Here is a 23,104-nt window from a genome sequence, read left to right on the forward strand (position 1 = left end):
GAGCAATAAACATGGGAGGAGTAGTTGCCGGATCGATAAAGACTGTTTTTCCGTAATTAGGGTCTCTTATTTTTATTGCTCCATGGGAGCGCTCCGGGAGGACCCAGTGGAATTCGCCATCAGTGCCGGTCACTGCCGGATTTTCCGGTGCGTTCTGGTGTAATTAGAAAGTTTAATAAAGGCGGGAAATTTCAGAAGAAATAATTTTAACTATAAAATATTGGTTTATTGACTTAAAAATGATTCTACAATTAAATGACATTAAACAATCATTTTTTTTTCAAACTATATTAAAGACTTTAATGCTGATACAGCATCTAAAAACAGATTGAAGGCGATTGAAGAGCCGAACGTTAGATTATGTTTTATTTTATATTTATATAGTGATAAATATGTTTATCATAAATGATTTTATAGTATTAATTATAATATCAGTTCAGAGTTAATCAGAGTTCATCTGATTCTTCGTCAGAGAGGCTGGAAATTTGGTTAATCCACCATTCATGGACGTCACTAACGACTGACGCCATTTTGGGCATCATAGCGCGTGACGTATCGTCTTCGTCTTCCTCGAAAGTGGGTGATGATAGTTCACTACCTTCACTCAAGTCCGGTAACCCTTTTGACCCTAATAATAAACCCATAAGCAAGGACCATGTAATTCTAAAGATGACCAGCAAAGAGGGAAGATCCAATCATCCTCTTGCTTGAGCATAGCGTGTTTTTGCATCGACAAAGAAATAACTGTGCCAGTTTCCCCATCCCCATAGGGAATATTTAAAAGATCCATGCCTGCAAGTACTTACCAGGTTGTCTTGTGTTCCATTTCTTGACCGGATATCGTTCTTTGTCCGATCGTGCCGCGCTGTCCGATAATGAGGGGACCAAAAATTTGCGTCCTCCCTTTAAAACAATCCAGAGAGTTCATAGGTCACCCAGAAAGATTACTTCTTGGGCGTCATAAATGGCAATTACTTGTGAAGAAATAGAGTCCGATCTTCCAGGCATTCCACCCTTTTTGCGCAGTCTCATTGAGGTTGCGGCTACTTCCGGTTCCTTCTCTTCTTTGGTGTCAGCCTGCGCGGGTTGTTTGGCAAGAAGCAAGTCCGCCCCGGCCAACAGAGCTTCCGTTGTCGCTCTTAAACTGTTGATTAAACTATTCTGTTCCTTTTGCTGTCATTGTAAAAACATAATAACTTAAATGATGTTGTCCGTCAAAGAGCGGGAAAATAGTTTTGGGCAATTACACGTACCCGATTGACTGCTTTGATCCTCCTAAGGCATTTATCAAGCCATTGTCTTATAGTTTGTTTGGCGACCTCTTCTTCGATGATGTACTCAAGTTCTTCGCGGGCCAACAATTCCTCCAGTTGTAAGGCTTTCCGAATATCCACTGACCGGTAAGACAACATGCTACAAACAAAACAAAAGAACAATGTTCTAGGTTTCCAGTAAGGTCCAATCAACACCTTATTTGGTTTGAACATGGCTAAAAACTTTTTCAATGCCTATCAATAGACCTATTTCAAAAGTCGTAGGGTATAATAGAGTCTGGTGCTTCACCACCTTGTTTTGTTTTGAACAACAAAGACGTAAATTAAGGTATATGTTCCGTATGGACTCTATTTCTGAAGTGAACAGTGGCAAAGAAGTAATTTTTTTACAACCTTGATGTGACGTTTTTTACATTAAAAAACACATTTTAAAAAAATTACGCAACATTTTCCCCTTATATAAGCAGAGGCCTAAGCACCGCAATAATTTATGTCCTCGTTACCATTAGTGTTCGTTGAAATCATCAGTGTGCTCGTCAAGATGTACTTATCTAAATTAATTACCGCGACCATTTTACTAATTCAACTATCGTTACTACTATCCAACTACGACGAAAACCAAAGGGTCACCGCTCATCCAGTCGCATTGTACATTCCTAATATCTCTCAGTACTTATCCTTCGTGTACATGGTGGCTTTGAAACTCATCATTTTTACTATGCTTTTGGATATTTTCGACTTTGACGTTGGAAGTCCTCATTGGTTCGACTTTAATTCATTACGCGGCGTTGATGATGTGGATGATTATGATTTCTACGATTATAACCATGATGAATTCAGTGGTCCCGTGGCCTACGATGACGGAATTGCACCCACCCATGAAGAAAACAATAGAAAGTTTCAAAGCAGAACGGTGATTGGCGGGCATATCAAGGATTTTGTTAACAAGGTCGTTTTGAGATTGAAATGCGTGTTGCGGTTTGTGAAATTGAAGACAACTGATTTTCAATGACTTTTCAATGAATTCCAATGATAGTTTTTAACTTTTCGACATTTTTAACAAATATATCTTATTTATATTAATTTTCAATTTACTTTTAATAAAAACAAAAGAAAACTCATTTATTGTAATTATTTTATTTACGTTTTTAAAAATTAAAAATTCACCCTATTTCAATTATTTAATGGAAATAATACTGAAAAACCCCAGGGCACTAAATATGTACCAAAAAAACTGACATATTTACAAGGAGCATGCAAACTTACTTGAGTACGTCATGAAACGTCACGTCTTCGCCATTATGCAGTCTCTCCATTTCGTAGCACATGTGTTTGAATAAGAGTCTGTCCTTTTCTGGATCAACCTCTAATCGACCCTAGCAATTAAAAACAACCCTTTAATTAACTAATTTCAAACAGGGGTACTAAAATTTCGGAAAAAAAAACAACAAAACATTTAGACAACTCGGAGTAGGCTGAGAAATAAAGTGGTGGTCCTTGACAAATGTCCAGTTTAAAAATTAAGTACTCGGGGGACTATTGGCCCTGTGGCCACTTAAAAATCTTCCAAGGACTCACAATTTTAAGTGGCCAGTGTCCACTTTATTTAATTAAAGTACTTGGGATCTACTGGCCAAATGGCCAGTTTAAAAAATGTCCTTATTCTTCAGCCTGAACTCGGACATCCCAGCTTATTCCCGATGCGTGTACAAAGGCTTAACGCGCGATTTTAGCTGACGGATGATGCGTTGTCTGCTTCAGAGTAGAAAATATTGAAACATTTCTATTCTTTATAAATAATAACGCATCATTTGGACCCAGATTAGTCACTAAAAAATCGTGCGTTAAGCCTTGCACACGCATCGGGATTAAGGTAGATAGCTTACTTAAGGCCCAACTCACCTTCAACAATCTGAGTAGAAACTTAACTCTGCGGACCGGTATGAGACCCTAAAGACGGAGGTAGGAATAGAAAAAGAAACAAAACAAGGCGAACCGCGCCAATTTGTCATAATTGTTAAAAAAAGGGACACAACCATCACTACTACTTTGGAGGTAAATACAACGACGTGTTAGAGTGATACTAAACCACAGTCGAAGTTAGAAAAGGCGATGATTACACAAACCCTTTGCTGCATGTCAACCATATTCCATGTATTTTGAAAGTTACGAATATCGGCGTAACTTAACAGGGCGTCCTCTTCGTTCGAATAAAACAATGAAAAATTCTCCATAATAATAGCTGAGGAAATTTTACGGTAATTACGTAATTACCTAATTAAACAATGGTGAACTTTCAATGTATCTTACCGACTAATAAATTTAGAACAATATAGGTAATGATGACGTAAAATGAACAGAAAAATATAAGACTTCCAGTGAAGTTACCACAGTCAGTTTCCCAGTAATTACCACCTTCCGTGCAGTATGGTGGACTTATCTAAAAATTTAGAAGGATGCTTTAGAAGCCACAGCACATCGCTCAGCACTCTTACCATGCAATCGTGCATAATTTTGTTCCAATCTTCACCGGTAACAATTCGAAACAACATAGCGATACCGCTCAGGGCATTGTCAAAATTGGCTTGTCTTAAAAATAGTAACTTTGTTATGAATATAAGCTTATGGAACGTACAATAGGCTTATATCATAAGTCAATAAACAGTCTTAAGTCACCTGCCAATATTCTCTCCATATTTAACCGTGCCAAAGAGAATGACACCATTTAGAGCGTAATAGAGGATTAGTAGAAACATCCCCATTATGATGAAAAAACTTTTGTACACAGAAACCACTACAGTTAACATTAACATTTTTAGAGTGGCCTGAAAGTAGTGAAGTAATACTTTAGGGAAAAAAAACACACGCCAAAGAAGAAATAACGAAGGCAAGATTATAAGATACATTCCATAAGTTTGTCACTGGTTACTGAAAGCTTGTAACGAAGTGACGTTGGTGAAACGTAATAGATTCCGGGAAAGTGACGCCTGTTTGGCTCGCTGTCATAGGCTTACAGACTAAATAGGAAGATGAACTGCAATACTGAGTGTAGTCAATTCTCGATCGGCGTTCTCGAACTAGCTCGAGCTGTAAGTCTCTCGCATTACACACACTTATGGAACACATATTATAAACTTATGGTAATAATGGTTAGAAATTAACATACGTGTTTTCCCGTAATTGTAAAAAATCTTAAAATAACTACGACGAAACCAAAGGAGTTGCTAAAATCATTCTAAAAAATTGCGCTTTGGTTAAAAAAGATATTTACCTATTAGCAAAGGTATATAGAAAGAAGCAAAAAGTGCGCTTCAATCTAAATACGTTTGCTGCGCGAATCTTTAGGGCGTGCACCGAGATGGAACGTAATTATGTTTACCATGAATAAGAAATGAGTCCCGACCCAACACACTCCAATAACGGTAACGAACAAATCGTATCTGTTACGTCTGCTCTGCCAATAGCCGCGAGGCGTAAACGCGATAGCTTTCATGACAACTTCTATAGTGAATAACATCGTGAAAATGGCCGCCACCGTAGCTAATGGAATCGTATGTTTTTCATCTTTATTCCACTGTAACAAAATACCCGTGTGTAACAATTCAGATCGTGTTAAGCCTAACTTCATTGGCAGTCTGGAAGACTTACGGTAACGCAAAGTAAACTACTATTGGCCAATACTAAGACCGCGATAAATCTTTTAAATGTCAAATTTTGTGTAATGTCGTAGATAAACGCTCTGATTCGATGGTTATCGGGTCTAGGAGGCAAATGCAATGGTTGCGCGATTTTCAATCTTTTTTTTAAATCGCACCAGCGTCGTTGGTCAACTGTTAATAAAGCTGTACCCTATTTACAAAAAGATTTACACGTTTAAAATCAGTGATAGCAAAAGGGCATAGATACAAAAACAAAAAGTATTCTTCGTTGAAACTTTCTCGCGCCGTGTAATATGAGAAGCCCTCCTTTATCCCAGAATAGTGTCGACCCCCCTCTGCGTATGATTACCTTTCGAAATGGAATTTTGACCATAATTGTCCAGCGTTCTTAAGTACTTAAACAAAATTTAATTTCACCACAATAAACTAGATATTCCGTACAGAAATTCCTTCAATTTTCATAACCCCGCGTTTAAATTAGTTCCCTCATAAGTTTATAAGATATGTTCCATAAGTTTGTCATTGGTTACTGAGAGCTTTTCATGAAGTGACGTAGGTCATAGATTCTCGTAAAGCGACGCCTGATGAGGCGCTGTCAAAGGCTTAGTACAGACTAAATTGGAAGGTGGACTGCAAAACCGAGTGTAGTCAATTCTCGCGTCGTTCTCGAATTAGCTCTCAGTAAGTCTCTAGCATTACGAAGTATGGGCAGTGTCATACTTATGGAACTTATGTTATAAACTTATGGTTCCCCGAAATCGAAGGTACCCAAATATTGAAATCTTACCTTATTCTCGCTATAATTTGCAATGACAACGCCAACAAACAGAGTTAACCCAATCATGCATCCCAGGAAAACAAAAATATGGATGTAAACTGCGTGGACCTGAAATAAATAATTAAATTAACCTAAATTATACTCTTAGTTACCAAAAATTCACACCAATTAATTAACAAAACTAGCAACAACAAATTGAGTAACCACGACACGAAAAACACAGTGACGTACAATATAATGAATAAACAATGCACAGTAGGTTGGCACTAGTATCTAAGAGGCATTTTCATGAACCATGAAAGTCACGTGTGATGTTCTTAGGAGTTAGGGTTTGTATTAATAACTTACTGCCCCAAGCCTTTGAAGGAGCACATCTCTGATATCAAGCCAGCCTTTGAAGCTGAGAACTTCAAAGAGAGCCAACATTGCACTCCCAATACTATCGAAATTAAACCTTCTTGGATTAGCCCTGTTCAAAAAATCCACCAAAAAATAGGCCGGGGAAAAAAAGGCCCGGGGGCAGGGTTAGTTTTTGACAATGATTAATTTGGTTTAGGAAGTTTAATTTAAATTATAATTAAAGGCGAAAGCTTTCCCTGATTTGGTTAGAATAATTAAGTTAATTATTACGTAAAACGACAATATCATATCGTTTATAAATAACAATTCTCACGTATCCGGTCTGTTCAATCATGATGTCCCTTATTTCCGCGTACCCTTCGAGCGACAGAATCTCGAATAACGTCAAAAACGCCCAACCCAGAGAATCGAAATTGAAATTACGAGGGTTAGCCCTAATTACGCAGAAAATCATATTCATTCTCTTTTCAAAATCACAAGTTCATAATTGCTATAAGTCTCCAACACGGTACAGAATTAAGTAGCCCCAAAAATACAAATGAAATAGACAGGGGACTTACCATACTCTGGGAACCAAAAAGGCCGGATATGATTCGTTCTCGCCCGGCGATAGTTTCATTTTGGTTACCATGATTTTACGCATAAACACACCCACACATTTTTCCTGAAAGTTTTAAGTTAGTTGTACTTGTAATGTTTCTTTAACTTATCAAAGACAAATAGAAAGAACAAGAAAGTGAGGCCTCGATTCTTACCCTTGTTTTTATTTCTGGGTCATTACATCGGGCTAACCTGCCACCGAATAGGTGGACGCCGTAGCAAGCGAAGATGAACATGAGTACTATTAACAAAACAGAAACCTACACGCGAATCACAAGACAGTAAGTTTCAAATTGAAGGCGAAAGATCAATCAGGGAGAAATGAGGTAAAAATGGAGTGGAACTGGTGATGGGTGACTTGCGGCACTGAAACTCTCCCAGTGTATCTCGCGCACGCCTATACCCTTCGGTAAGCGATTGTTAAGTGTTACCGCGTAACGCCATTGTAATTGTTTGAGAACTATGCTTGTATTTTTAAGTCAGAGGGGGCGTCCTTTACGATTGCGTACTGTACGACTTTACCTAAATGCTGAGGATGGTTTGGGTACAGAGGCAACGTTATAGGTACGGGGTTTCCACTCCATCCCTCTCAACTACAAGGATCAATTTTAGTACCAGCAATATTTCTTTGAAACCTCTACACAATTCGTAAACGACTTTCCTCATGTGAGGAACCAAGATGAATATTCTCAAGGGCCGGACGCACCTCAGGAGCATTAAAATTTGGGCCCCTGATTGCGGAGGTACCTCTTGAGGCATCCAACACAAAAATACCAGACTGACCTGCAAATTACGCGCTCAAATCTCCATTTCTCTGATTTTAAACAGTTCTAAAAGTCGTATTACAATGTAGAGGAAGAAATCCATGATTCCAGCAACATCCCTAATTAGAGCTTTGGGTGTAAATAGCAGGCCATCTGCTAATGTTTTTAACGTTAGTTCGATACTCATACTGACAACAAAAACGTACTCCGCAATCTGAAACAATACACCAAATCGTAATTTGGAAGCGCATTAATTGGGTTAGGCCTAATTTACTTTCAAATACGGTGTATTCATAATCCGTTGTATTGGGGTCTCGAACATCATCGAAATACAAGATAAAGTTGTAATCCATATCATAACCCAATCCAAATAAGTGACGAGTCCCAATAGATTACTAAGAAACAGTTTCAAATGTTTCTGAAACATCTTTTACATAATTTTCCTCAAAATTGTCATCATGACCTTGAAGAAGTACATCAAGGTCATGAAGACCATTTCTTGGCCACGAGTATCTATTATGAAACAGTAAATAACCCTATGTCCCATACAATCTAACCCTTGGCGAAAACAAAGCCCGTAAAGTACTTGAATGAAATACTGGACTTACTGTAAGCTTTTGTGCGCGATTTTCCTCTCTTGTCCAGTGATGGGATCCCTCAGTTTTGGATCGTATCTGGCGTAGACAATCATTTGGCAGAACTTGCGGAACTTGCTTTCCCTTCCAACCACGAAGAGAGGAGTGTCGAAGTAAGGGTGATTCTCTCGAAGGTCTTCCTCGCGTTGATTGCGTTTCATTTCGGCCTGTTGCCGTTTTTGCTGCAAGAGTTTGATGTCGAAGTCGTGCGGCCTTCGAGTGGTTCCAGTTGGATTAAGCGATCCCGCGTCCCCATTTTCTCTCAAATGATCGTACGTCTGTTTAATCTTGACCGAACCTCTCACGGACCGTCTAATACTCCTGCGCCAATAAGATGAAAATTGACCCAAACCGGGTACTCACATTGTTTCAATATGTTTTCGACAGTCAACGTGTTCAGCTTGATTATAATTACAATTAAAATAATTAATAAAATATGTTTTTACTACCTTCTGTCAAGCCTGACGGGTTTCGTTCCTTGACCACCTTTTTGAGATTTACCGGGCATCGTTATCTGACCAGAGTCACCGACGAGTAATCTCTGGTTGTTCGAATCCCTGTAGGTCCAGTGTTAAATTACCTTTTCTCACAAGCAAGACACTTTCCATTGCTTGGTAAACTTACACGATAATACTGTTGACGCTGGACCTTTTCAGCTGAGGGGAAGCATTCCGCGTTTTACTTGGTGAAGACAATAGTCTCAACGGTCTTCTCTTCCGATACGTTACTAATCGACTACTATCATCGCTAACTTTCTTCATGGTCGGTGTCTCTTGCGTTTCATCTTCTACGAACTGTTTCATGAAACTATCCCGCACCTTGGGGACCGTGAACTCTGATAGGGCCTTGTGCAATCGGGTCATTTGAGGACTGTCCGGGAAATGCTCGAAAACCAGAAGCCTCATGGGAAGACCTTCTTTAATGCCCGCGCTCTGCTCACGAGCTTTTAACTAAAATGTAAGGGTCACGTGACGCGTGTCAAAATCCTATAAACTAAGAGTAAGATTACTATACTTGTTTAATTTTTTTAATGTCCTCGTCCAACTCTAAATTGTCGAGAATGACAGCGACAAAGAGTGATAACACAATCTGTAATGTTTCATGCCTCAGTTTCAGTTACGAACTATATCTTTAGAGAGTCTGATCTGTGCATACCAGTGTGACGAATAGATGGTACAATATAAAGTAAATGGCCACTAATGGACCAATATGAGCACTCGTTCGTAACATTGTCTCATTCATAACTTCAACCCAGCCTTCTTGAGTCAGGATTTGAAACATTGACATAAAGGCCTTTATTCGGAGATAATAGTGTTATTTAATTAACCCTTGGTCAATTTTTTTTAAAGCGCGCAAAATTAATTTCAAAATTTAAAACAAAGACTTTATGAATTTTAAAAACTTATGCATTAGCGCCCGTTGTATTAGCGGAAAGAATAATAGAGTAATCAGGACAGAAAGTAGAAAGTATTTAGCCTACCTCGGGGAAGGCTTCGAATTTGTTGAAATCGGGTAAACAACAGAAGAGTTGCATTGAAATACTCGAGGTGATTATTAACAAGCACATTGTAAAGATGATTAATGAACCGAGTTTCTTGCCGGGCCCAAAAATCTGCTTAATATACGAAGCATTAGTCTATGTAATTACGCTGTATTAACAAGATGTTAATCCCTTCACGTGGTGTTCAGGACTGGTACTTAGCGTGTGTGTGTCATTAGAATGAAGTAGAAGAAAATAGAGTTAAAGAATTTCGTTAAATGGTAACAATACCATTAACTACAGGAAAATATTAGTAAGATAGATTAGAAGAAAAGACATAAGTCAATAAATAAAAACGCAATAAGTTTGTAACTTATTAGAGTCACTATTTACTTATGAAGAAATTAAGTAATAGTCAAGCGTGACTGACTGAGACGCTAGAGCTAGAAGAAATAATTAAGTACTAAAGTTATAACTATACGAAGAAAAGTTAACATTCCCGCAAAGAAGCTCTCTGTAAGGTAAGTTAACATTGCAGAAAAGCTAAGTCTAGTCTACAGAGGTGCGTTAGTAATAATATCACGTATTAGACACCTACTTTATAAACGAAGTCCTCTAAAACTGGAGAGGCCTTGATTAGTCTAACAATCCTTAAAACCTTTATAGAAATGAAATTTAAAACATTTTAAAATGGAAAGATTTGGTTGCACGGGTTAACGGGGACGTATTAGAAAAGCGCTTACTTGGAAATACGCTAATTCCGTCATGAATAGATCGGGTATAATATGTAAAGTTGTCCCGACAGAGAGTAAAAGTTCAAATTTGTGAAGAGAACGATGAAAATACAGATTAAAACCCAAACACCAGATTTTAAATAGAACTTCTAAATCGAAGAAAATCGTGAAGCCGATCTAATAAAGTGTTTAAAACAAATCAACACTTATTTGATTATCGTTAATTTTAAATACTAATTACTTCGGCAAGATAATATGTTCTAAAAAATTCTTCGCGCGGTCTTCCATTATGCTGAAAAGAAACGCTGGCAGCCACGAAGGCGTTTGCCACGTTGACCATCATGACGATGACCTGAAAGACGGCCGAGTGCAGGAAACGTTGCAGAAACTGAGGAGCCACACCTCGACCTTTATTTTCATCAACCGTTACTAGTTTCCAACCAGTATCGTCTCCTTTTAACGTCTAAAAAGTGTAGGGCATGAAGCCTTGGTACGTATTAGGCTTAGCAGCAGTTCAAACCTGCGGCGTCGATTGGCTAGCGATGGTTCCCCTTTCACCCCACATTTGTTGAAACTGCACTCGTATTTCGTTGAACGTCTCCGTGATAACGGCTATGAAAACGTTCTGTTCCACGAAGAAATTACACCATACTTTCTCTTATTTCTATATGTATTTGATAATACTTGGAATCCATACAGCTAATTGGAATCATTGTGCCCCCATATAACCCATGGTAATTTCTACGCGGGCTAGGCTTGAGTACTACTATCCGTCACACCTGATAGTTGTGACGTCTGTCTTACTTTCAACGCGAGTTCCTAGGAATGCGCAAGGCAGCGAGATAGATTATTTGCGAGGTAATATTCATCATACATTATGATTAGTCTATACCTCTTCCAACAAAACCGCCTAGATAAGTTGAGAAAACGTCTACGCAATGATTCTAATTAGCTGTATGCATTCCTATTTCCAATACCCTTAGATATTTCACGACTTACTTTAACTAGCCAGGCCAGAAAAAATATGATAGTAGTGAAATAAAACGTGGCTCTCCACGATGGTAAACTGTCTATGGCCTGGTACATCAATAGGACCCATCCTTCTTGGGACGCTGCCTGGTACACCGTGAAAAAACTATGCGCTGAAAGTAATTATAAAGTACTTGTAATGATTAAGTTACCATTCTACCAATTAAGTGTCAAGTACAAGTACTTACCGAAATCATCGAATCCGTTATAACCCGAAATATTCTTGGGTAGGTTCAGTTCCATACAAACCATGCCACCGGGACAACGAAAACCGGAAGTGTTCGAACAGTATGTGTCGGGGATCGCTAGATCGTTTAACGTGACCTTGCTGCAAAGTAAGGTTAACTTCGTAATGGTCTTTAAGACACTGTTGGTTATTTTCGACTTACTTTGGGTCTGTCCCGTTCACAACGCAATGATTGTTCATGGAACCAAAGAATTGAACTCCCAGTAAACCGTAAAGTGACATAAAGAACAGGAAAAATAACGTTACGTTGTAAATCTGTTGACTCGAACGTCTGTAAACACGTGACGAATTAACTTTAGTTATAACTTATGTTGGCAATGTTTTATAAAATTACTTGAAAATTTGATTGATTCGTGATTTTGGCATGGAAAATTTTAAGAATACTCGAATGAAACGTATCATAATCAAAGGCCTAGGTGCTCGTAAAATTGACAAATACGAATATTTTGGAACCACTTTAGTTATTTCAAACACCTAGAAAATAATACCATTACTTCAACTGATTTACTTCCGAAGGGAAATACATTGATTAAAGCATAAGTACATAATATCCCACAATAAGTTAAACACTGCAGGTCACAATTATTTTCGTTTCCGAAGTCAAGCTTGTGCATCTATATCTATATAAATCAAAGTCCAGACTGACTGATAATCAACGCCCAGCCCAAACCGCTTGCCCTAGAAGGCTGAAAATTTGCAGGAACGTTACTCATAAGTAGTAGGCGCGTACAAAGAAAAACAGTTTCCAATCCGCCGCCGTCTTAATAAATGGCGCCCAAAAATGTAAGAAAATCTTCTCTATGCTACAAAGTCCGCGCGTTTCAACCGATTTCGCAAATATTTAGTACACTGGTTTCCTTTAACCTATAGACGGGGTGAATGGTATTTTGGGTTCGATTTGTTGCCATCTTTTTAAATGGCGGACCGAAATTTAAAAACCCTTCTTTATGGAATAATGTCCGCCTGAAAAGTAATAAAAAATGTCCCGACGGGCTGACGGGCAACACCGAGTGCCTTCGCTCCTAGGGTGCTACAAAAATATTAGTCATCAGTAAAATCTACCCATTCTTTATATCATTTTGATGGAAGTTCTTATTAACAGCAAGTATAGAATAAGTTTATAAAATATATTCTATAAGTATTGAGAGTGCCGACAATATTATTGAGTGTTTAACTTATTTCTGGTTATTGTTCACTTAAATTAGGAAACGCGTTAATTACTTGTAAAATAACTGATATCCAAAGAAAGAACACCATAGTGAAATCAAATTGGCACCAACGATCTTTCAAATAAGGTGCCTCACCCTAATGTGAACAAGATCAAAAATTTTAAAAAAGATATTCAACAATGCAACAATAATACACAACAAAAAAGATATTTACGGATAAAATCCCTCTTATGTGCATTTTGGCAATCATTTCGGCTGTAAATAAACAGGTGACGAATATGTCCAAACAAAACGTGACGTAAATGAGGGATTCGTGACGTTCGAAGGTCCGTGTTGTGTTTAAACTGACCGATACTAAACTGACCAACGCGCATAACCGCAGAAGTCGTCGCACCCAGATCTAAACGATATTTATAATTTAATCCTCGAATTTAATATACTAATATTATTTTATTGTTTCAAGTTGAAATCGTGTGAATAGGCCTTTAATTTATTCATATAGCAACGCGTACGGGTCAAGCGTATAAATAGATGTACGGTTATTATTACCAGTTTGACTTTATTGACCCATTCAATGTCCGTGTTTTCGTTCAGGCTCTCATCGGGTCCGTAATCGGCTAAAACGGGTTCGCCCCGAACGCTCATCTTTCGACCTAACATTTTTCTGAAATACAAAATAAAGTCTAAAAATAACTGGGACTTACAAAATGAAGCCTAAAAATTAACTGGCCTACAAAATAAAGCCTAAAAATAACCGGAGCTTTCAAAATAAAACCTAAAAATAATTGGGCTTACAAAATAAAACCTAAAAATAACTGGGCTTACAAAATAAAGCCTAAAAATAACTGCGGCTTACAAAATAAAACCTAAAAAATAACTGCGCCTTACAAAATAAACCCTAAAAATAACTGGGTTACATAATAAGATATGAATAATAAAACTGGAAATTTTAGGACAATTACGTAATTAATTTATAGTAATTTAATTACAGTAACAGTTGTACCAGAAGTAAATGAACTTCATTTACTTCTGGTTGTACTTCGAAAAGTTTAGTATCGATAAACATACTAAGATAAATAAAGACCTTTAAGAACGGAAAGGATTCTAAGTCAAACCGAGTATCTTTATAACTAACAATGGGCAAGCGAGATGATGTCTGATTTTTCGCTCTGTCAAATATTTGAGAGCTTCCAATAAAGGTTAACAGCTAGAAGCCACGCAAATCGGTTCTAGGCGAAGTCGAGGAACACTGAAGATATAAGCAATAGCTTCGATACAACGTGAACACCGAGCAAGTACCTAGTCCCTCCCGCTTACACTCAAAACTATAAAATGTAATCATAAAAACCTTGGAATTTTGACAATTTTCAACGCAACGAAAGTTCTATTTATAAAACCTCGTGTCTTAGACAGTAAGAGAAATAATTATAATTTATACTGAAAGGTGCTTCACAAGTTTACGCGCATTTCCTATACGGCTCGGAATAAGTTCAAAAGTCAAAGGTCAACAACTACAGGGCTCTCAGTGGTCCTATTGTACAGGCTATAATATATTCTAGAATTTCGAGATGATCCTATAAATAATTCCTATAAATCCTATATTTTCAGCAAGATCAGTGTTTTAGGGCTCAGTCACTCCATTCAAATGAATTCCAAAAAAAATGTTTTAAAGAAAAGCGAATTACATTTTCACGTAAAAACGCTTGATTCGCTTTCAAAAGCCAAATTAGTAACGAATAGGAATGAAAAATATAAAAGACTAAATATGAATTATGATCAAATAAGCTATAGTCTCACTAAATAATTAGTTTTCAGATTATTTCAAATAGTTTTTACTATTTCAACAAAACATTACTCTACTTCAAACATTCATTATTAAATTATAAGTTCGGGAATTTTGATCCCATAAAAAAACCTATAGATTTTTCGATTTTATTTTGCCCGATAATTCCTATTCAAAGGCCGGAAGCCCTGCACCTAACACCTTCACCTTTCACCTCCACCCCATTTGGAGATAACCCGATGGAAAGAAAAACTATAGTTCATAACCTTAAGTTAAAATAAACCAGGATAAACTTAAAAATAACAAAAAAACTTCACTTACCTTTTGTAAAACGAAGACTTAAATAATTTGACTTTATTTATGGGGATTAATTTAAAAGAACACAGGTTTTTAAAGAATCCAGTAGTAGCGGTATTTTTTGAACATATTCGTCGGGGATCGGGGTGTGAAATACCAACACCCTTAACCCCGGACCATCTGACACTCTCGAACCCAAAATTTCACATGATCTTTCCGAAGTCGACAATTGGAAATATGAACATGAGACGACGTTTTGACGAGCATGGAAACTCGTTTGACAATATGTCTTTAGCAAATGACAATCGAGTGCGCGGAACCCGCAACAGCTAGCGAAAGATGGTGGCCGATGGACTCTTCTCTCACTACAGAGAGGGATTTTTGGAAGCTGGAAAACCAGAGGAGCGAAGAGAAGAGAGAAGGCTTCTCTGCGCATACTCTGAATCCTTTTCCTCTTGATCCTCTTCCGTCAATGTATCTTGGGATTATTGATAAACCCGGGTTGACCTTATTATTCCATATAACGCGGGGTCAAGTTACATTGCGCTCTCGCTACGCCCACGCTAGATTTAACTTCCCTTAAGGTGCGTTTTCAAACGCCTGTAGACTTCCAAGAGGACCGGCAAATCTAAATTATATTGTTGCGCAAGGGTGTTTCTGATAAGTCTACCATACATTGATTAAGGGAGATGTTCTTTGAGCGATTTTGACTCGAAAATGTAACTTCTATCTCCATTTTGCAACAAGGGCCACTGTTTTCGAGTTATGATTTGATTGTTTTAGGGATGACCCCTTAATTAAATTAGGCCTACAGATTTTCCTTGAAAACGATTTGAAAATTCACCTTTAGTGGGAAAGAACGGTAGGCCCTATATACCCGCATTCAAAAAAATTGATTTAGATAAGATTAAGATCGTCCGGGATAAAATTAAAGTAAACAATTGCATCTGCTGGTTAAATGATGCTCTATTTTTACCGTGTGTTACTAGCCATGCAGCGTCGTTAAAGGGAGGGTAAAAAGTTAAATCAAGTGATTTTTTATCGATCTGCTAAGTGAAACATCCAGGAAATACTTTCGAATGCTCTAGGCCTATATCACGAGTCACGATTGGCGTCACATTGCGTGCAATTTTTATCAAATATCGCGCTTAATTTCATTCCACATGGAACGTGCCACGGAAATTTTGTTGACAAGAAGGCAAGGCGTTACGCTATTGGTCGGAGGTGCTAATTTCAAATTATCCATGATATCTCACAAACTAAATTGAATTTTAAAATCACTCTAAGGTAATTATTTCCTGGATGTTTCACAATGCATATTAATTTTATACCAGGGATAGATTTAATTTTAGAATGGAGAACAGTTAGTATTTACTTTAGTCCGACTCATAGCCCAGTATAGAGCCCCTCCCCTCAACACGTAATGATAAATTCAAATTATCTTATTGGCTCATTTAAACTACGTTTTGATGACGTTGCTGACGGGGACGGCGAAAAATACGTAATTCCATTTTACTTCTGTTGCTATGACCCTGTCTCTTCTTTCTTTCACCCCATGTCCCGTGGAAGGGGGTCCGGGACTTTGACGCGAGCCCATCTTACTCTGTTCTCCATTCCTACTTCTAAAATTAAATCTATCCCTGTTTATACTTAGTAGAAGAATCGATAAATAATCACTTGATTTTCCTTTTCACCCTTCCTCTAAAGGGTTAGTAATTAAACTATCATAAATTTCTCTAAATATAGGAAATGTATATATGTTAAAGCGAAGCACTTTTATTTCAAAGAAATATTTGAATATAAATTAAAAGCTATCGATACGCTATTATCCCTTTAAACACCCCCAACCCCTATTAAAAAAAATTATATTTGAAATTTCTTTTTCCAATCCGATAATATATCAATGGTTATATGTGTCCCACCACAAACTATCATTAAAACGGGACCATCTTGAAGTTGAACGACGCCATCTTTTATAAGGTCCTGAATGATACCGCTATAAGCCGCGGCCAATGAAGCGCCACACGCGGCGTCCACGAGAACACGGTGATCATCTGTACCGGTATAGCACCATGTTAATTTAAATTCAAGGAAAATATCACGGTCGGTTCTACACAATAGAGAGTTTAAGCATCCCCTATACGCGTACGTGTAGCCACCTTTGACAATGCATTGGTCTAATGCACTGTGGAAGGTAGCTACACGTACGCGTTTAGGGGATGCTTAAACTCTCTATTATACGAACGGCCTTTCTGCTAGCCAGAACCCGCACGGGATTGGTTCAACCAATACCGTAGGGGTAAGGAGTTCTGGCTAGCAGACACTTCAAAACATGGCGGTTCAGTAGTCAGCGTTTTTACGAATAATAATAATGGTAAATATTTTGTAATGAGGGATAATTATTTTTTTTTTCATATTTAGAAAAAGGTCGTTCTTTTAAGGTATAATGTGTAGAACCAAGAAGTGATATCTAGTTTACTAGGGAGTAGGTATAAATTCGGCATATTTCCATCTTTATCTCCAGTCCAATCGTAGATCCGGAGTTAATCCCCGCCTCTAAATTACAACCAGCATCTCATTGGTTCTTGAAAACTCACGTCAGCGCAGCGCGAATGACGAAAATTACGTATTTTCCTACTGAGGAGAGGCGAAATAGCCCGGCCTCCTTTTACGTCCCCCCTTGTATTTTGAAAGGGGACTGGGACTATGGCCGCGAATACTTAGGCATCTTAAACCTTCTCCCTAGTAAACTAGATATCCCCTCTTCGTAGAACTTAGATCTTTTCCTTAAAATTATTAAATTATGAGTTAATTACCCGCAAATCGGAAGCAAGCCTTAACGGCTTCCTCATCCGTGACAACTTTAGATATAATTGTACAGTTTTTCATTTCTTCCATAAGTTTATCGCAAACACACGTGCTACCTAAACCAATCGCCACACTAGAAAATTTGTTAACCTCTTCATAACCCGCCGAACTTCAATATAACATTTTTTTGTTATATTTACCTGTTAATTCCAGGTAAGGTTATCTTCTTGCCAGCCTTTACCGATTGGTTGAAACAATCGGCTCCAATTGTTTCAATAGCTAAGATGGGAACATCATTCCAACCGACGTTTCTTAACCCCATAATGACCCCGCAGGCCAATCCACCACCCCCAATACTGACAACAACGAGACTTGGTTTTTGGTTACGAAAAGCATCGTTTTGTTTAACTTCTGTGATCATTGTACTGTTACCTTCCCTATAACAATATAGAACATACGTGAACAATCCTATAGGTAACATCATAAGTTCATACGATATGTTCCATAAGGGGCTAATCACCGTCAGATTCCCTGTACAACACTGATTACGGTTTAAAGAAGGCATTTTAAAGATTACGGGTAATCACTTTAGTACAGTCAAAGGTACTGCCGTGTACACCGATTACATCGAGTGACCGGCCCCTCGGTTTGTCACTGGCTACTGAGAGCTTGTCATGAAGTGACATAGGTGAAACGTCATGGATTCTTGTAAAGTCACGCCTGGTGAGGCGCTGTCAAGGGCTTAGTACAGACTAAACAGGAAGATGGACTGCAAAACAGAGTGTATAGTCAATTCTTGAACAAGTTCTCTGTAGTTCTCAGATAGCATGACGAAGTATAGGTTATGAAACATATCTTATAAACTCATGGTTACATTAGAACTTATCTTACCATACAGTTGGATGGTCAAAAGGGTGTATGTAAAAACAGCCTCCATTTAAAAAACAATATTTTACCAAATTAACATATGCAGTGAACTTAAGGGGTATTTTATACACGCGCACTTCCGTCCCCCCCTCCCTACCTTCAAAAATTGCTTTGAAGTGAACTTGATGCACCACAACGGAAAAATACAGATTAAACGATACCTGGTTGTTTGGAGAGTTCCAGAGCTCTTTCGTTAGACTGGTTCCAAAATGCTCCATTAACTTCAATATGGGCTCCGATTTCAAGTATCTTTTGTTTCACAGTATTCGAGGTAGTTTCCGGTACCACAATATGACATTTGACCTTTAGAGCTCTGGCGCAATACGCGACTGCTAACCCGGCACTACCGCCTGACGATGAAATTAGTTTATCGTAACCATTTGAAACAGCCTTGATTAATTAATTAAAAATTTTAAAAATTAAATGATTTTTGTTCAAATTCACAAGGTATATAATCAGTGAGGACGCATTAGAAGGAGAATCAAAGAGGGAAGGTAACTATAACGGCACAGCTCGATATCTCTCTCACGCGCACCTACTTCGGCCCACAGCCTAGGGAGGAGCCAGACATCACGTGATTCGTTAAGTATACCGGCGAGGGGAATTTTTTAAAGCAAAAGGAAGTATATACCGACTTTATATTTAGAATGGTGTTAAGGTGGTGTTTATTATTAGAAGTTACCTGTATTTCTCCACAAATCGAGAAGAATCTCAAAAGAAAGTACTAGCTTGGATCCCCAGATATTGCAATTATAACGTAAGTAAATTTATTTAATTAATGAAGTAAGGATTAAGGGTTATAATTTTTTGTTAGGGCATCGAGGGCCTATTCTCTCTTATCTTCAGTACTTCTTTTAATGGGTATTTCGTTTTACCCCTGTTAAAGGATGCGCATCGTGGGGGTACTCATTCACGTTTCCCGTTCGTGTCACATTATTATAATTATAACAGAAGTAAAAAAATTTAAGTATAATTTTAAAACAGTTAAATTTTCTGTACGCCAGTTAAGTACGGTACGATGTGGCTACTATTACGAGCCCAGCCCTTGGGTCGTCTTGTTTTTCCTCTCTTTGCACCGATTGTGCATGTGCAAAACTCTAATATCGAGCCACAGCTCGGTATTGGCTAAGACTATTGAGCACAGTTTAATAGTTCTAGGTTTTGAAAGGAGAATTTGGTATGTCCGAGTCTCTCCTCCTCATATGTGCTCACTGATTATAATATAATTTGCGCAAGTACCTCTTGGCAAAGATGACTTATTCCACGCATTTTAAAAGACCCAGCTGCATGGGAATTCTCCATTTTAAGGTACACATCCTGACCAACTATTTTGCTTAATGGTACGCTTTCAATTAACGGTGTTTCGAAATAGAGACGTTTAATGTTTTCTTGATTTTCCGAACTCATTTTCGTAAAATAATTTTATTTTTCAAGTATACTATAGCCTAGTCTAGATTCGAAAGACACGACCTTGCCTCGGTGAAAATCTTGCTAATGTGAGCCACAAGAGAAAGAGAACGAATTTCCTTCTCGGGTTAATGGAAGTATAAGTAACGTAGTAGTGATAAGTATGACGCTTATATTTTAAAGTATTTAGTGTAGTGTAAAAAATTGGTTTGCAAGGTAACTCCGCCAAAAATTCAAATTCCTTATAGGAAAAGTAAGAATTTTTTTCCGGAATTATATTATAGAATCAAGAAGTGACATCTAGTTTATTAGGGAGAAGTTATAAGATGCCTAAGTATAGTCCCAGTCCCCCTTTCAAAATACGAGGGGGGACGTAAAAGGAGGCCGGGCTATTTCGCCTCTCCTCAGTCGGAAAATACGTAATTTTCGTCATTTGCGTCGTGCTGACGTGAGTTATCAAGAACCAATGAGATGCTGGTTGTAATTTAGAGGCAGGGATTAACTCCGGACCTACGTTTGACTGGAGATAAAGCTGGAAATGTGGCGAATTTATACATTCTCCCTAATAAACTAGATATCACTTCTTGGCAGGATTTTATAGGAGAAAAGACCTGTTTTTATAGTAAAATATAGGACTAAAAATGCTCATATATAATATTATTTTGGTTTAAACTATGTAAAAAAATCGCAAAAAAAAAAAATAACAAATTGGATTTCGCTTTGAAAACAGAAACTTAATTAAAATATAATGTACAAAAAATCCAGAGCGAGCGAAGCGAGGTTCGCAATTTCGATGCCTATAGTCAAATGTCATCTCGATAAAAGAACAAAATTTTGACAAATTAGATGCTAAACTTATTATATTATGGGGCCTTTTGGAAATAATAGGATATTATAGGACCTTTCATGAAATAATAGGATATTATAGGACCTTTCATGAAATAATAGGATATTATAGGACCTTTCATGAAATAATAGGATATTATAGGACCTTTCATGAAATTATAGGATATTATAGGACCTTTCATGAAATAATAGGATATTATGGGACAATCCATGAAATAATAGGATATTATAGGACATTTCATGAAATAATAGGATATTATGGGACAATCCATGAAATAATAGGATATTATAGGACATTTCATGAAATTTTAGGATTATTTAGGACAGGTTAACCTGTCCTAAATAAACACATTCAAACTTATCTCCGAGAGATAAACCCTAACAAACATACATCGGACAAAGTTGGGAGATATAAATGGGAGTAACAGAAATATTATATCCAGTCAATGTACTAGGGATGATATTATAAAAATCTCCCAGCCTTGTACAACATTATACATCCCGGGAATATACACAAGGGATCGGATATTCTCGGGATATGGGTACCTTGGAGGGATATCCGTAGGAGATATGTGTTTGCTGGGGTTCAATGATAAAGGATTTTACAGGACCGTTGGGCTTCCTGCTTTGAAGTTCTAGCAATTTTCAAAGTTTTCTTTCATGGTAAACTTAGAGTATAGTACGTTACTTATGATAGACAGATAATCAGCTGTGTCCCTGAATTTACCACTACATTTAAACGATCAATTGAAAACGGAGATATCGCTTTGAGATTGAATGTAGAGCTCTGATATAAGCAATCACCGAGTTCTTTGACGCTCTCATTTTGAAGTGTCATAACTCTGGTTCTATAAGCGATACAAGCAAGTCCTTTGAGTATGTTATAGCCCCCTTTCTCAACTTTCCAACGCTATTAATGACTTGGGGTTTCAACAATCAAGGACCCGAGTAATTAAGCAAAATGGTCATAAACGTCCTCTCCATAGGATTAACACGGGCTTATTTACAAAACACCTTTTAATTCTTGCTCTATAAGAGATACAGGGAAGTCGTTTGAGTATGGTAAGAAGTGATATCTAGTTAATTAGGGAGAAGGTATAAATTCGCGCCTCATTTCCAGCTTTATCTCCAGTCCAAACGTATGTCCGGAGTTAATCCCCGCCACTAAATTACAACCAGCATCTCATTGGTTCTTGAAAACTCACATCAGCGCGACGCGAATGACGAGAATTACGTATTTTCCGACAGAGGAGAGGCGAAATAGCCCCGCCTCCTTGTAGTTTGAAAGGGGGACTGGGACTATGGCGCGGCGAATACTTAGGCATCTTATACCTTCTCCCTAGTAAACTAGATATCGCTTCTAGAGTATGTCATAGCCACATTTCTCCCCTGTCCAACAACACTAAACACTTAGGGTTACGACCATTAGGTCTCGAGTAATTAAGCAACTTAAGTCACTATTGTATTTCGAGATTTTTTTTTATCATTACAAAAGCATGCACTCTGAAATATGCCAGTGGCTAACCCCTCGATATCAAGATCGAGTGTCAAGTTGATTAGTTACAAAAGGCGGTGTTAATATGAATAATATAGCGTTACCGTTGTCAATAATATACCTCAGACGGTATATATTTATTGCCTGTATTTAAAAATGGGAATAGACTGGAGGAGCGTCGAGACACCTGTTGCGAGATTCTTTTAAAAACTAAAGACATTTCGCTGTTGTTTCGGCCAAATTTACTAGAATCGAGTGGAATCAGTACGCCAATACTACGATACGAGTGAGAAAGCGACATTCCTTTAGAGGGTCTACTATCACGGCATTCTATGACCAGGGAGGGTTTCAAAAAGACCCCTCTATTACTTTACCCGCTGCCGGTTTTCAACTAAGACCCATTTTTATCTTCACCCTTAATTGAAGAATTGTTACAAATATATTTCATGGTTATTTTTTGTAGCAGAAGAAAATGGAAATGTCGCGTCGTATGATTCTGAGTCAAATATATAAGTATCATCATAAGTTTATAAGATTTGTTCCATAAGTATGACGCTTCCTACACTTCGTAATGCTGGAGACTTACTGAGAGCTTGTTCGAGAACGACTAGATAATTGACTACCCTCGGTTTTGCCGGACTTCCATCTTCCTATTTTGTCTGTACCAAGCCTTTGACAGCGCCTCACCAGGGTCGCTTTAAGAGAATCTAAGACCTACGTCACTTTATGAGAAGCTCAATACTACATGTGAAAAACTTATGGAACATTATCTTATGAACTTATGGTATCATATAAGTAAATAATTATGCTGT

General features: G+C 37.8%; 2 protein-coding genes across 9 annotated transcripts; both read right to left on the reverse strand.

The window, feature by feature from the left end:
- Positions 1 to 201: 201 nt before the first annotated feature.
- On the reverse strand, positions 202 to 16,325 carry na (sodium leak channel non-selective protein na). 8 transcript variants are annotated; one of them, XM_089851985.1, is made up of 38 exons: positions 14,834 to 16,325; positions 13,279 to 13,393; positions 12,944 to 13,129; positions 12,782 to 12,865; positions 11,895 to 12,034; positions 11,703 to 11,831; positions 11,502 to 11,641; positions 11,284 to 11,426; positions 10,805 to 10,909; positions 10,526 to 10,747; positions 10,294 to 10,461; positions 10,149 to 10,208; positions 9,551 to 9,685; positions 9,226 to 9,363; positions 9,085 to 9,159; positions 8,695 to 9,020; positions 8,519 to 8,627; positions 8,044 to 8,396; positions 7,710 to 7,830; positions 7,518 to 7,649; positions 7,287 to 7,454; positions 6,827 to 6,931; positions 6,632 to 6,735; positions 6,060 to 6,180; positions 5,721 to 5,819; positions 4,923 to 5,123; positions 4,654 to 4,848; positions 4,441 to 4,509; positions 3,951 to 4,099; positions 3,770 to 3,863; positions 3,585 to 3,714; positions 3,395 to 3,516; positions 3,177 to 3,224; positions 2,541 to 2,650; positions 1,254 to 1,413; positions 976 to 1,173; positions 807 to 903; positions 202 to 628 (listed from the first exon to the last, which is right to left on the reverse strand). In XM_089851985.1, exons 2-38 carry the CDS (start codon positions 13,387 to 13,389, stop codon positions 447 to 449), a joined length of 5,229 nt encoding a protein of 1,742 aa, XP_089708111.1. In that variant the 5' UTR covers positions 13,390 to 13,393; positions 14,834 to 16,325; the 3' UTR covers positions 202 to 446. The 8 variants fall into 8 exon arrangements, with proteins under 8 accessions (XP_089708111.1, XP_089708117.1, XP_089708114.1 ...); XM_089851991.1 differs by lacking the exon at positions 14,834 to 16,325 and adding an exon at positions 13,922 to 14,124 and having other exon boundaries at positions 3,401 to 3,516; positions 8,044 to 8,391; positions 8,520 to 8,627; positions 9,551 to 9,682; XM_089851988.1 differs by lacking the exon at positions 14,834 to 16,325 and adding an exon at positions 13,922 to 14,124 and having other exon boundaries at positions 9,551 to 9,682.
- Positions 16,326 to 16,563: 238 nt separating this feature from the next.
- On the reverse strand, positions 16,564 to 20,161 carry LOC149625205 (serine dehydratase-like). Its single transcript, XM_089851997.1, has 6 exons — positions 19,784 to 20,161; positions 18,706 to 18,934; positions 18,509 to 18,548; positions 17,818 to 18,054; positions 17,626 to 17,750; positions 16,564 to 16,863 (listed from the first exon to the last, which is right to left on the reverse strand). The coding sequence occupies exons 1-6, from the start codon at positions 19,949 to 19,951 to the stop codon at positions 16,673 to 16,675; spliced, it is 990 nt and encodes a 329-aa protein (XP_089708123.1). The 5' UTR covers positions 19,952 to 20,161; the 3' UTR covers positions 16,564 to 16,672.
- Positions 20,162 to 23,104: the final 2,943 nt, after the last annotated feature.

The sequence above is a fragment of the Phalangium opilio genome, unplaced genomic scaffold, assembly GCF_054372755.1.
Source record: "Phalangium opilio isolate 3A_F unplaced genomic scaffold, DU_Popi_V2 ptg000105l_1, whole genome shotgun sequence".
NCBI classification, from domain to species: Eukaryota; Metazoa; Arthropoda; class Arachnida; order Opiliones; family Phalangiidae; genus Phalangium; species Phalangium opilio.